A 14,511-nucleotide genomic window follows, 5' to 3' on the forward strand; every position below is an offset into this window, starting at 1 on the left:
AAAAAAAAAAAAAAAGAAAAAAGTAACTACTTTTCCTAAAGAAAGTGATAGTTGGAATGAATCGTTTTAACCACTTGCTTTTTCTTTCACTGTTTGGTGGCCAGGAATGGTGTTTTACTCCATCTCTGATGTGACCGACAAGCTGCTGGACAGCTCTGCAGACCCCATCCCCACACTCCAGGAGGACTTCTGGCTAAGCACAAGTTTGGTAGAGCCCACTGCCCCCCTGCGAGAGGTTCTGGAAGACCTCAGCCCCCCTGCTATGGCTGCATTTGACCTCGCTTGCTCCCAGTGCCAGCTCTGGAAAACCTGCAAGCAGCTCTTGGAAACGGCTGAACGGCGTCTGAATAGTAGCCTTGAAAGCCGGGGTGAGCATGCTTCTTCAGCTGCATCCTTTATTCTCAAATAAGGACATGGATATCAGAGCCTTGATAAATTGTACAAGAAGAGAGGAGTTATTGGAGGAGGGAGGAGTAAGAGAAGAATTATTAGTTAAATGTCCTCATGTTCAATCTGATGACGTAAATACAGTGGGTGCCAAAAATGGACACTGAAAAAAGAAAAAAACTATTAAAAGTTGTAATACTCAGTATATACTATTAACAAAAGATGAATACTAGTCATGTTTGACTTCTGTACAAGAGGTACTCAAAGTGGTTACTGTCAGCATCCAGACAGTCTGATTACCACAAGTACCACTGAGCAACACTGACCAACACGTCTGCTTATAATTTCCATCGGTGTAGCCAGTTTCCTATGGTACGCCACATCCTTTAAGGTTCCCCATACTCAGGCCTCCATTGTGGTTGTCCTTCCACAATGTTCTCACATTTCTTATACCACTTCAAAATGGTCTTGTGTTCCTCAAACGACAACTGTGCTATTTTCTTTGACTGTCCTGCTTGTCTCACAGTGACACCAACATTTGATTAACACCATGTTTTGAGCAAATGTCATACTACACATTACTCCCACAATTCAATTCAACTTCAAATAATAATAATACATAGGGTGGCACCTGTGGCTCAGAGGAGTAGGGTACCAGCCCCATATGCCAGAGGTGGAGGGTTCAAACCCAGCCCTAGTCAAAAACTGCAAAAAATAAATAAATAGTAATAATACATAGATAACATCTCTTAAAATGTGTATACATTTTGGGGGCACCCTCTGTATGGACATTTTATTTAACCTTTTGTATCTCATGGCACACTTGAAGCTCTGGTTAAACTTATGTGGCACACTTAAATAACATTGATTAAAAAAAAAAAGTTAAAAAACAATATACTGGCTAGGTGCAGTGTGGCTCACACCTGTAATCCCAGCACTCTGGGAGGTCAAGGCAGGTGGATTGTTTGCACTTCCAAGTTTAAGATCAACCTGAACAAGAGTATGACCCAGTCTCTAAAAAATAACTAGGCATTGTGGCAGACACCTATAGTCCTAGCTACTTGGGAGGCTAAGCAAGATGATTGCTTAAGCCCAAGAGTTTGAGGTTGCTGAGATCTATGACTCCAGGGTACTCTACAGGGGCAAGAAGGTGAGACTCTGTGTCAAACAAACAAACAAACTTCACATACTTATGGTGCTTTGAACTTATTTTGAAAATAATTTAATTAATGATCTTTAAAAATTTTTGTGGCCCACCTGAGATCCTCTCATAGCACACCGGTTGAAAATCACTGGTGTAGACTATTGATAACCTTCCGTTGTTAGTATGGTAGTTATACTCAAACTGAAGATTTATTTCAGCCACCAAATACAAAGCAAAAATCAGCAAAGGGAGAAGGCTTATGGGATAAACTCTGGAGGAAATCAGGCACAAGTTTTCGAGAGTCTGGTCCTTGTAGAGTCGTGCAGGACATGGTATTCCTCCACTGGTGAGTTGTACCAACACTTGAAAGGTTTTGTCTACAGGGAAACTCACTGGAGACCTGAGGCCCAAGGTTTTTGCTGGGACTGATGACAGAGACATCCTCTACCTAGCAAGTAACAAATTCCAGACTCCCAGAAGGAAAGTAGGTGTTCCATTATATAAGCCGTTTAGGCCCAGTGATGCACTCCTTATTTAGGTAAAGTTTTATATCAGTGTAGGAAACTGTCTACCAGTCAAGTCCACAGATGCCTGCCAAGGACGTCCTTGCAGGCAAGCCTTTGAAGGATAATAGTCTTAGACTGCTCTGTTAACTCTTTTCTAAACCCCTCTCCAAATCACTTCTTAAGAGAGTATACTGTGGCTTACACAATGCTGTTTTTGTCTAATATAATTTGCCTCCTCCTATCTAATACTTACATTCTAAAATGAAAAGAGATAGTATTCAAGCTGTTAACAGGTGAAACAGTTTCACATCAATCAACTAGGAATTGATTTAGTACCTACTGTGTTCTAGATTATCCCAAGTATAGGAAGGTATAGCAGGGGTGTCAGGAATAATCCTTATCCATAAAGTTACTTGTAAGTCTAGTTAGTGTCAAGGTATCATTTAAAGCAATTAGAAAAACAGATGCGATCCCAGCTGAAGTCCACAGCTGAGGCCAGTAGCAAGGCAAATCCATCCAAAGTGCCCGGTTGGCTTGGAACAGCGATTCCATAGGAAGGCCAGAGATTCCGAATCTGCTGCTGCTGACAGCTGAGGCATCTTGCCAGAGGTAGGCCCCTAGAACCTCAAGCATGGAATAAGCCAGGTATGCTGGTTGTCACCAAAAATGGCACACCATATATTTCTTCCTATATGACCTTCATATATTAGAGAAGGTCAAATTTTAGAAGTAAACATGGGACTAAAAATACCTTACTTTTTATTATTAATATTTTTGCATTCTCTCTTCCTTCATCTATTTCCAGGTCGACGGTTAGACCATGTACTTCTCAATGCTGATGGCATTCGAGGTTTTCCAGTTGTTCTTCAGCAAATCAGTAAGATTCTCAATTATCCACTTATGTCAGCCGGACAGACTAAATCAGGTGAATTGTTTTTGTCCCGTTTTTTCCTCCTGGACTTGGAGCGTTGGGTCAGCAGCAGACCTCACTTTCTTTCTCATTTGCTTTCCATAGAGAGCATAGAAGAGAAGGGAGGAGGCTTTCCACGGTGCAGCATTGCAGAGCTGCTTCAGACGTGCTGGCCCAGCCTCAGCGAGGACTGCATCGCCAGCCACACCACTCTCTCCCAGCAGCTGGAGCAGGTCCTCCAGTCACTGAGAGTGGCACTGGAGCTGCCAGGTGGGGGCATCTCCTGGCGGCAGGGAAGTGCTGAACTGGGGAAAGGCGCTGAGAGTGAAGGAGTACTTTGGAGCAGAGGTTTAGGCAGCCCTTTAGTTAGCTACGGCATGTCTTGTAGATGAACTTCACCTGTTCCCCTGCCTTTTTTTTTGTTTGTTTAAGACAGAGTCTCACTTTGTGCTCCAGGTAGAGTGCTCTGGCGTCATAGCTCACAGCAACCTCAAACTCCTGGGGTCAAGCTGTCTTCTTGCTCAGCCTCCTGAGCATCTAGGACTACAGGCACCTGCTACAACGCCCAGCTAGTTTTTCTATTTTTAGTAGAGACAGGGTCTCACCGTTGCTCAGGCTGGCCTCAAACTCCTGAGCTCGGGTGATCCACCCACCTCAGCCTCCCAGAGTGCTACGCGATACAGGGATACAGGCGTAAGCCACCGCGCCCTGCCCTCTAGACTTCCTGATAAGATACTAACTTCTTTTTATGTGTGTGACAAGAGTCTCACTATGTCACCCTCAGTAGAGTGCTGTGACATCACAGCTCACAGCAACCTGAAAGTCTTGGGCTTAAGCAATTCTCTTGCCTCAGCCTCCAAGTAGCTTGGACTACAGGCACCCACCACAATGCCCGGCTATTTCTTTATTGCAGTTGTCGTTGTTTGGCAGGCCGGGGCCGGGTTCAAACCCACCAACCTCGATGTATGTGGCCAGCATCCTAACCACTGAGCAATGGGTGCCAAGCCAAGATACTTACTTCTTAACTGAGAGGATGGTTAACACGTCGTTAACTGAAACATTGTTTTTATTAAGAATGAAAAAATTAAGCATGGCTTATTCCATGCTGGAGGTTCTAGGGAGACTACCTCTGGCAAGCAAGTGACCAGGTACTCGGTAAATATTGATCAACCCTTTCGCAAAAGATTGATGTGCTCTTCATAAAGCCATTCCACCCCAGAGACACCAGGGTAAAAATAAAACTATATGCCTGGAGTGATTTTACACACTTCAGACTCAGAGCTCTTCCTGGCCAAGTACCACGTGTCCAGGTGACAGAATTTTATATGTATCTGCCTTGTGAGTGCAGCCTCCAAGCTGTTGGATGCCTCATGCAGTCTACAGGCAGCCCAGACCCAAAGCTGGCAGACTGAAAATAAAGTCTTTGTCCCTTCTCTTGCCATACTTCTCTCAGAGCTCAGGAGTCCTCCACTCTCTTCCCTGGTGGAGCAGACAGCCCAGAAAGCCCCTGGGGCAGAGACCCACCCTGTGTACATCCAGACCCAGCTCCTCCAGAGGATCCTGGGCAAGCAGACCCCGGCAGGCAGCAAACAAACTGACTACATGGGCACCTTCTTCAGTTACTGCAGCACCCTGGCTGCAGTTCTCCTTCAGAGTCTGAGCTCTGAGCCTGGTGAGTAGCAAGAGAGAGGAAACAGTCATGACTGGCCTGCAAGCATTCGGGGCAAGGCAGAGGACAGGTGCTCAATGAAGAGAGAATCTAAGTCCAGTAGTAGCCAAGGACACCAGGTTTTTTTTTTTTTTTTTTTGAGACAGAGCCTCAAGCTGTCCCCCTGGGTAGAGTGCCATGGCATTACAGCTCACAGCAACCTCCAACTCCTGGGCTCAAGCGAGTCTCCTGCCTCCGCCTCCCAAGTAGCTGGGACCACAGGCGCCCGCCACAACGCCCGGCTATTTTTTGGTTGCAGCCGTCATTGTTGTTTGGCGGGTCCGGGCTGGGGATTCGAACCCGCCACCTTAGGTGTACGTGGCTGGCGCCTTAGCCGGTTGAGCCATAGGCGCCGAGCCGACACCAGGTTTTTAACATCCTCCTCTCATTCATGTCTATTTTATTCACCTTTATGCTAGGATAGTTGTATAGCACACAGGAATACTCGGATTTTCATGGAAATAGTGATTAAGAAATAGCTCTTATCAGACTTTCAGTCCATTGTGGATTTGAGGACTCAGCAGAGGAATCTTTTTTTATTCTGTTTTTTTAATTTCAAATTAATATGAGCATACAAATTTTTAGGTTATATTGTTTTCACTTCTAAGGTGAAGTTCAAGTTGTAGTTGAGCTCTTTACCAGGGGTGTGCTGAGTACCCTCACATTGTGCACATTAGGTGAGATCCCCCCCAGTCGCCCTCCCGCCTCTCCCCTTCCCCTCCCTATTCACCCCTCCCGCTTGCTAGACTATACCTGTGTTTAATCATTCATGTGGGCATGTAGTTATTTGCATACTGATTTCATATTACTATTGAGTACATTAGATACTTTTTTCCCATTCTTGAGATACTTTACTAATGTGTTTCAACTCCATCCAGGTAAACATAAAAGATGTAAAGTTTCCATCTTTTCTTAGGGCTGACTAGTACTCCATGTTATACATATGCCACAGTTTATAAATCCATTCATGAGTTGATAGGCATTTGGGCAGCTTCTACAACTTGGCAATTGTGAATTGAGCTGCAGTAAACATTCTGGTGTAAATGTCTCTGCATAAAATGACTGAATGACTCAACAGAGGAATCTTATCTCTGATGTGAGAGCCAGATCCTGCTTGACTCCCCAGAGCAAGTACTACAGGCACTTCAGTTGAGTTGAAGAGAGCAAGAGTGAGGTGTCTGTGCGTTTGTCTGTAGAGCAATGGCAAGGTGTAGATAAACTTGTAGTCAGTGTCATGTTGAGAGAAGACTTTGCTGAGAGTGAATTAACAGGGCTGTCAATGTTATCTTCACATAGACTTTACTTTTTCACTGATTCTAGGAAACAGGGCTCTGAACTTTCGCAGTCAGTGGTGCAAATAAAGGTCATATTCTATACCTTTGCAGATCATGCGGACATCAAGGTAGGAAATCCTTTTGTTCTGCTGCAACAGAGCTCTTCCCAACTGGTGTCACATCTCCTGCTTGAGAGACAAGTTCCCCCAGACAGGTAGGAGCCAGCTGGCTGTAGATCTCTCTGATTATTTCATCAAGAAAGCCAAGGCCTCCCCTGTGCTTGGGGTCAGTACAGAGGGTAAAGATTTCACACTTCACTTTAGTTTACGTTTACTTTCATATATTAAAGTTAATTGTGCCTTCTTTCCTTCTTTCTCTCTCTCTCGACACCTCTAACATTGGTCTTGGAAGTATGTTATTAATGGGTGACTCTTCATTTTATGGGTAGTCAAAAATCCAAAAATTTGATAACAGAATAGTTGGTTAGACTATAGGAAAACAAGCATTCTCAGAAATTCCTGGTGGGATGTAATTTGGCATAGCCCCTGTGAGAAGGCAGTTCGTCAATTACTATTAAAATTATAAATTCATGTGACTTTTGACCTGGAAATTCACACTGGGGAACTAATCTTGAAGCTTTATTATGTACATACGGTAAGTGCTGTATATGCAAAAACATCTCATTCCAGGCTTGTATGTAACAGCAGCAGATAAGAAAACTCCATTGTCCCCTTGTAAGGGACTAGTTAAATTATGGTTCATCCACATAATGGAATATTACATAGCTACAAAATTAATGAGAATCTTCTCTGTAGAGGGATATGATCAGATTGCCTATTTAAGTTATTAAGTAGAAAAGCACACACAGAGCAGTATATCTAATAGCCTATCTTTTGTGTTTAAAAACTAAAATAAAAAAGAGGGAAACAACTAAGAACCTTCATTTATATTTGCTGTATAAGGAAATTATAAGATTGGGTGATGGTTCCTGTGTATGCAGGCCTCACATGGCTTCTCCTTCCCTCCCTCCAGACTGGCAGCCCTTTTAGGTCGAGAGGGTCTCAGCCTAAGTGTGCCACAGGTCATCGTCAACTGCTGCTGTGAGCCCCTGGCTCTTTGCTCTTCGCAGCAAAGCCGGCAGACATCCTTCCTCCTGAACCGCCTAGGCACCCTGACCCAGCAGCACACCTCCCACTGGCTAGATGACCTCCCACTTCCTACACGGAGTTCCCTAAGGCCAGCTGAGAATCCCACATTAGAAAGAAAGCCCTGCTCCTCCCCAACGGACTCATCACCCCCAGCCCTCACCTCCTCTACCTTGGCCTTTCTGAAATCTCGCTCCAAGTTATTGGCTGTGGTAGCCTGCCTGGGGGCTTCCCCAAGGCTAAAGGTCACCAAGCCCAGCCTATCATGGAAGGAGTTTTGTGGCCGCAGGGAGGTGCCCCTGACTGCAGAGCAGGTGGCCCGGGAATGTGAGCGCCTTCTGGAACAATTCCCTATGCTTGAGGCCTCTCTCCTGGCTGCCTGGGAACCCCTGCAAGGATCCTCCCAGCAGGGGCAGAGTCTGGCAGGGAGTCTCTGCGGGCAGGCCAGTCTTTCTACTGTCCTTCTGGGCCTGCATTCTCCCAGTGCCCTGGATGTGTTGGCTGAGGCATTTGAGGAATCCCTGGTGGCTAGAGATTGGCCTCGGGCCCTTCGGCTCACTGAAGTGTATGGTCGAGATGTGGACGATTTGAGCAGCATACAGGATGCAGTCCTCAGCTGTGCTGTGGCATGTGGTAAGCAGAAAGCTGTGCCTCCCTCCTTCTCCGTTGGTAATAGCTAGCATTCCGTGAGCATATCATCACATTTCATCCTCACAGTTACTCTAGAGAAATGTGCCACCATAATCTCAGGTTACTGAGAGGAGACCAAGGCTCAGTGAGGTTAGGAAACTTGCCCAGGATGGTAAATAGGAGAGCAGCTCGGAACCCAAATCTGTCTGACTTACTACGTAAACTTGTAACCAATAACCGATATTCTCAATCCTGTACATCACAATCATGAAATTCTATAAACTGCAACTATCTGGGCTGAATCCGCAGTGGCCCAGGATGGGGTTCAGGCCCACATTAATTGTAAAACAAGGGTCAGCAAACTTTTTCTGTAAAGGACTTTGTAGGGCACACAGTCTTGGTTGTAACTACTTAATTCTGCTGTAAAGCAGCCAGATTCAGTGCACAAAGGAATAAGCATCACTATATTCTAATAAAACTTTCTAATACAAGCAGATTGTGGGTCTGTTTAACAACCCCTCCTTTTAAAGCTCTGCAGGAGATTTTGCTGTGTAACCAGAGTGGAAAGCCAATGAGCTACAGTACGCCCCTGGGGAGACCGATAGTCGGGTGTGCTGTAGGAAATGGTTTGGGGGGAGGAGGGAGGCTTGGCCACCCTTTGGACAAAAGAAAATCCTTTCTTGAGAAAGTAGACAAACCCATTGCTGGGTTATGTGGTATTAATTGCTTAGAGTCTTTAGTAGTTCCATGATAAGAGCTGTGAAGTGGGTGTGGGAGAAAGAGATCTACTAAGTAATGACGACAGAAACTCCAGGGAGTGAAACTAGTTTACCAGAAATAACTTGCAAGTAGTTTATGTACAGTGCAGAGTGGACATTGCAGGGAACAGTAAAGTCCCTTGGAAGGCGAGTCTGAGACAGCGCTGTACAAGCAGCTCGCCCAGAAGCACAGAGCTTCATCTCTCCTTCTTTCCTCTCTCTCTCCCTCCCTTCCTTTCTTCCTTCCTTCTTTTCTCCTCTCCTTTCTGTTTTCTTCCTCCTCTCCTTTCTGAAAGTTCCATGACTGTGATCAAGTTTACATAAAGGGAAACATAGGGGGACAGCATTTCTCCCTGACAATAACGGTTCCAAGTGTAAAAACTAGTTAACATTACATGGATCTGAAGGATCCTCCAAGCTCCTATTTTATGAAGTGGAACAAAGAAGTAACCTGGATTCTCCCTTCAGGTGCCATGCTTGCTGCCTCTGGGCATCTTTTTTGTCCTCTAGACAAAGAAGGTTGGCAATACCTGTTTCCTGTGAAGGATGCTTCTCTGAGAAGTCAGCTGGCCCTACGGTATGTGGACAGGTGGCCCCTGGAGTCTTGCCTGGAGATCCTGGCCTACTGCATTTCAGACACAGCTGTCCAAGAAGGACTGAAGTGTGAGCTGCAGAGGAAGCTGGCAGAGCTGCGGGTGTATCAGAAGGTACAGGCTTCGCATCAAGAAGGAAATAGCTTCTCACCCTCTTGCTAACCCCAGCCTGTGCTTGGGGGGTTTTCTGGGTTTTGCTTTGCATCTGGCTTCTGTTCTTAGTTGAACAGTGAAGAGGCCTCTGTCTGGTCCCTGTGTTATTTGTTCCTAGTTTTAAACATGTTTGCATCAAGAAAGGGTAAAAATAACAGAAATAACATTGGGATGATCCTTTACAACCCCCAAAGACTTTTTCACATGTATATGTCTTTTCTATACTATGTCTTTAAGAATGATTGTTTTAAATTTCAGCTAAATACCAAGAGCTGTTTTCAAAGGATGCCTGACAGTGATGATTTCAAAAGTGAAATATTCTTACAGGATATGTATTATATTCAAGAGACTCAGGGAGACAGATTTAGGAGGCACAGCTACATAACAAGTATAAAATATATTCTAATTTTCCATTGTGAGAACAGAGTCCAACCCCACCATTGGAAGTGAAAATGGCAAGTGAAAGGTTTTCTTTTCATTCTTCCTCAGCAGTTTTCATGCAGAGCTCAAATCCACAGAGCACTCAAGCCAGAAGAGTATCTTGGGTGGAGTTTTGAGTAGAGGAACATGGGATAAGTGACCCCAGACTGCTGAGCCATCTGTGATGCATGGGACTCTCTGAGAATTGTCCTCACCAAGGACAGGCCCCAACCCTGGCCTCAGTATGCCCTCAGCCCATACTCCTTATAGTACTCCCTGAGGAATCTTTGCCTCATTTGCTCTTTTTCTCCTTTTTTTGGCAAGTTCTAACTGCCTGACTTTGGGGCAGAGGTCTCGGGATGGCCCATCCCTGGACACACCAATGACTTATTGGTGGAAGAAGCCACAGTGTGGTGTGATGGATCTTCCTGCCTCCCCATAGGTTTTAGGTTTGCAGGCTTCCCCAGCCTGGTGTGACTGGCAGACCCTGAGGAACTGCTGTGTGGAGGACCCATCAGCTGTCATGAACATGATTCTGGAAGCACAGGTACCATGTCCCCGTGGTGTCCCCCTGCATCCTCCTTCACTGGTGTGTAAACCCCTTTCCATGCATCAGTGTCCACATTTTTTAAATAACTACACCCCATTTGTTTCTCCTTTTTATTGTGAAATTTGCTGATGTACAGATATATGCAGAGAATAATACAACTGATGCTTGCATACTGGCACCCTTATACTCATATGTGAAATTTTGTACACTGTGTACACTAGGCACAGAATAGATACTGAGAAGGAGAATTGCTAGGTCATCAGGCTTGGACATCCTCGACTTTACTGGGATGTTACCAAATAGCATTTCAAATTGGTTGCTCCAGTTATACTCCCACCCCAGTTCCTACTGCTCTAAATCCTCACCAGTCTTTATATTGTCCAACTTTTTACTTTTTGCCGAAAGGGTGATATCTCATTGTTTTAATTTATAGTTCATAATTACTAATTAATTTGAATATCTTTTCATGTATTTATTAGCCACTTAAGCACTAAATAGGATTTTATCTCTCTTTTAAAAAGCTGATCTACTGGCTCAGTGCCCGTAGCTCAGTGAGTAGGGCGCCAGCCGTATACACCAAGGCTGATGGGTTCGAGCCCAACCTGGGCCTGCTAAACAACGACAGCTGCAACCAAAAATAGCCAGGCATTGTGGCTAGAGTCAGCTACTTGGGAGGCTGAGGCAAGAGAATCATTTAAGCCCAAGAATTTGAGGTTGCTGTGAGGTGTGACAGAACGGCACTCTACCAAGGGCGACATAGTGACACTCTGTCTCAAAAAAAAATAAAAAGCTGCTTTCCCATAGTTCAAAATGTACATGCTCATTCAAAAGCTTTTTCATTCAGGAAACATTTTTTGCATGGCTGTTATTTGTTAGTCACTGTGCTGAATGGTGCTGAAATAAAAGTAATGAAACTTAGTCCTTTCCTGGAGGTACTCAAATTTGGGGGCAAGGGATAATGTGAGATGCATCTCTAGGTGATTGCAACATAATGAAGTGACAGAAGTGAGCCCAGATTGTGGGAGCACAGACAGGGCCCCTAACACAGCCGGAGAAACAAGGAAGCATCCTGAAGAAGGCAACCCAAGCAGATCACAGGGAGGGCATTCCAGATACTACCACGTTGGAATATTGGGACAAAATCCTGGGAATTCCATTTTCTGAAACTTCAAACCACAGCTCATAAATTGGGTTTGGGAATACAGAGAGGGGACAGGCATAAAATCCAACCACCAACATGTTTGTTTGGCCCGTACGGTATTAATCAGTAGAATTTTTCTATTTTATATTGATTTCATTGCCAAAATTTTAAAGTAGAGAAATTTTATAATATAAAAAATAACTTTTTTTTTAATTTTTAAAAGCCTAAGAACATTGGGCCTGTCCCTTCTCATGACAACAATTACGGCTGAGTCAGTGCTGTCTCCTTTATCAGGATCTTCTCAGTCTTTCTGCTTCCTCATCTCCTGGGGCAAACACCAAGTGTCAGTGGCCATATGTCATCAGCTTTTCTTTTTTATAGTACAGCTAGGAGGAAAATGATTTTAATAGTAAGCCTGCTCCAATCATTGTCATACTTTACATTGCCACTGTCATCCTTTGAATTTATGATCTCACTTCAGTACCACAGTGAAGTTCCCATAAGCACTTACCAAACATTCCTGGGGCTTAGCACACTTAAGACTGCTAAGAATAATTAGGCAAAGTTGGATGAGACTACAAGGCCAGTAATTTAAAGGACTGAACGTGTCCGTGTTTCCTTCCAGGAGTATGAGCTGTGTGAGGAGTGGGGCTGCCTATACCCCATTCCAAGAGAACGTTTAATCAGCCTACATCAAAAGCATCTTCTCCACCTTCTAGAAAGAGGAGATCATGAAAAGGCTCTGCAAGTAAGCCTCCAATTCTTCCTCTTCTTTTGGGGGAGGACAAGGTTGGCCAAATCAGGTAGATTTTTGCTTGCCGAATCCCATGCTCTGTCTAGTCTGCCCCTACATGTCCTTCAAAAGCCAATGTAGTCGTCTTGGGTAGAAGACGCCTAACCCTGCATTAGGATCCAGAGGGGCAGCTGGCACCAGGATTCTGCTGAACTCTGGTCCCATCATAGCCATGGTACCTTTGGGAAGCTATAGGGGTGGTTAAAAAAAAACAATGAATATAGAGAAATGGTTAGTCCAAAATGAATAAACTTAATATTCCTTTCTCAAACAAAAAAGGGGCTGGTCTAAGAGTTCCTCTGCAGGCCTCATCTTCCTCCTCTCCCCTCTGCAACAGCTCCTGCAAAAAATCCCTGACCCCACCATGTGCCTTGAGGTCACAGAGAAATCCCTTGACCAGCACCCCAGCTTGGCCACTTCTCACTTCTTGGCCAACTACCTCACCACCCACTTCTATGGACAACTGACTGCTGTTCGACACCGTGAAATCCAGGCACTATATGTGGGATCCAAGGTAAGAGGAAAAGCACCCCTGGGGGAGAGCTGTGGGCTCCATTTCAGAACTTGCCTTTTCAATGGCTCTTCTGCCAGCACCTGCCATCCTTGGCCTGAGCTATATACTCTTGACCCTGGCAACCCACCATATCCTAGTTGAGTCTCCTGGGACTTGCTGTTCCTTCTCCTACCTGCCTCCACAGTGAATTAGACCTTGCTCTCTGAAGTGGTCTTCATGCTTTCCACAGCATCTGCTATATCCAACCTTCTCAATTCTGACCACATGTTAGAATAACCTAGACTTAAAAAATACCAGTCGTAGACTTCCACCCCACATCAGTTTAAACTGGTGTTGAGAGAGGGATGGACGTCTTCCAAAGGGATTCTTCGGTAAGGATTTAAAACTACTGCTTGATACACTAGTCCAGGGGTCCTCAAACTTTTTAAATAGGGGGCCAGTCTATTTAATAGGGGGTCTGTCTCTCAGACCGTTGGAGGGCTGGACTGCGGGCCCCAGGACGAGTCAGCTACTAAGCAGGACAAGCGGGCCAGATAAATGTCCTAGGCGGGCCACATGTGGCCCACAGGCCATAGTTTGAGGACGCCTGCACTAGTCTGTGCTAATGGAAGGTTAATTGTCTAGGTGAGTAGATGAGATAATAGGTCCTTATCTTTGATGTGAAACCTTGAAGACAGTAGTAGAAGAAATTACAAACTAGGAAAAATAATCCAGTGAAAGAGAGTTTGGGGAGAATTGGGGTCCTCTGGCCAATTGTTCCATTGTTCTAAAGAGAGTTTGGGGAGAATTGGGGTCCTCTGGCCAATTATTCTACTGTTCTATTCTGCCTGGTAGTCCTGTGTTCTGCCCCACATGTGGAACAAGTGTTAGGAGAGCCATGAATGTAACCAGTGGCACACTTGCTAAGAGGTAAACTATATAAAATGTTTCTGAAAAAGATACAGGTTTTTTTTAATCACTGTATCTAAGTTGGTGAACCCTTGAAAGTAGCAGTGAGCAGAGCCAGTGAATATATTTCACACCTAGTGGTCATGACCCCTGAAGGGATTTAGAGGCATCACTTAGGCATAGCAAGTGCCAGATTTCAGCAGTCCACTGACGTCACCTTATATTGCTCATTCTAAGTAAAGCCTCACATAGACAGAATGGTGGCATTAAGGGTCAAGAGAACTCAACCATCCCTGGATGGTGTAGGCCAGGATTCAGCTGAGTACCACCTATGAGCTGAATCTAGTCCCAGCCTGCGTTTGTAAGTCCAGTCTTATTGGCAGGTAGGCACATCTATCATTTGCATAGGTGCCTGTGGCTGCTTTCAGGCTACACTGACAGAGTGCAGTCACTGAGACAGAGACCTTAAGACTGTAAAGCCTAAAGTACTTTCTCTCTGCCCTGGTCTGGTGCAGGTGCCTGGAGTACTCCCCAAGTACCCTGGAAGATGAAGATGGGCCTTGCTTTCTAAAAGACTGCTACCCAATTTCAGTAACTGGCTATGTCCTTTTGGCCTCTGGCTCCCTTCCTCTTCCATGAGAATGTCAAGTTTCTTCTGAAATTTGTATACTATTTTCTTTACTTTATGGATCTATCCCACAAACAGGTCCTGCTGACCCTCCCTGAGCAGCACCGGGCCAGCTATTCCCACTTGTCCGCTATTCCCCTGCTCATGCTGGAGCAGCTGCTCATGAACATGAAGGTGGACTGGGCCACCATGGCCGTGCAAACTCTGCACCAGCTGCTGGCCGGGCAGGACATTGGCTTCACCATGGACGAGGTGGACACTCTGCTTTCCAGATATGCAGGGAAGGCCCTGGACTTCCCATACCCTCAGAGGGAGAAACGATCAGGTAACTGCCAGCATTCTACCTAGAAGGGAATCCTGCATGGAGGA

General features: G+C 45.1%; 1 protein-coding gene across 1 annotated transcript in view; it reads left to right on the plus strand.

The window, feature by feature from the left end:
- The window catches only part of ZFYVE26 (zinc finger FYVE-type containing 26), a 74,890-nt gene that overhangs the window by 32,239 nt on the left and 28,140 nt on the right, over window positions 1–14,511 (plus strand). The window contains exons 16-26 of the mRNA XM_003797374.3: window positions 105–368; window positions 2,843–2,962; window positions 3,053–3,217; window positions 4,401–4,619; window positions 6,041–6,143; window positions 6,962–7,707; window positions 8,973–9,169; window positions 10,071–10,175; window positions 11,945–12,067; window positions 12,450–12,626; window positions 14,221–14,467. Coding sequence (XP_003797422.1) covers window positions 105–368; window positions 2,843–2,962; window positions 3,053–3,217; window positions 4,401–4,619; window positions 6,041–6,143; window positions 6,962–7,707; window positions 8,973–9,169; window positions 10,071–10,175; window positions 11,945–12,067; window positions 12,450–12,626; window positions 14,221–14,467 — 2,466 coding nt within the window. The remainder of the gene's footprint in view (window positions 1–104; window positions 369–2,842; window positions 2,963–3,052; window positions 3,218–4,400; window positions 4,620–6,040; window positions 6,144–6,961; window positions 7,708–8,972; window positions 9,170–10,070; window positions 10,176–11,944; window positions 12,068–12,449; window positions 12,627–14,220; window positions 14,468–14,511) is intronic.

Source organism: Otolemur garnettii, unplaced genomic scaffold, assembly GCF_000181295.1.
Source record: "Otolemur garnettii isolate 467f Iridium unplaced genomic scaffold, OtoGar3 scaffold00115, whole genome shotgun sequence".
NCBI lineage: Eukaryota > Metazoa > Chordata > Mammalia > Primates > Galagidae > Otolemur > Otolemur garnettii.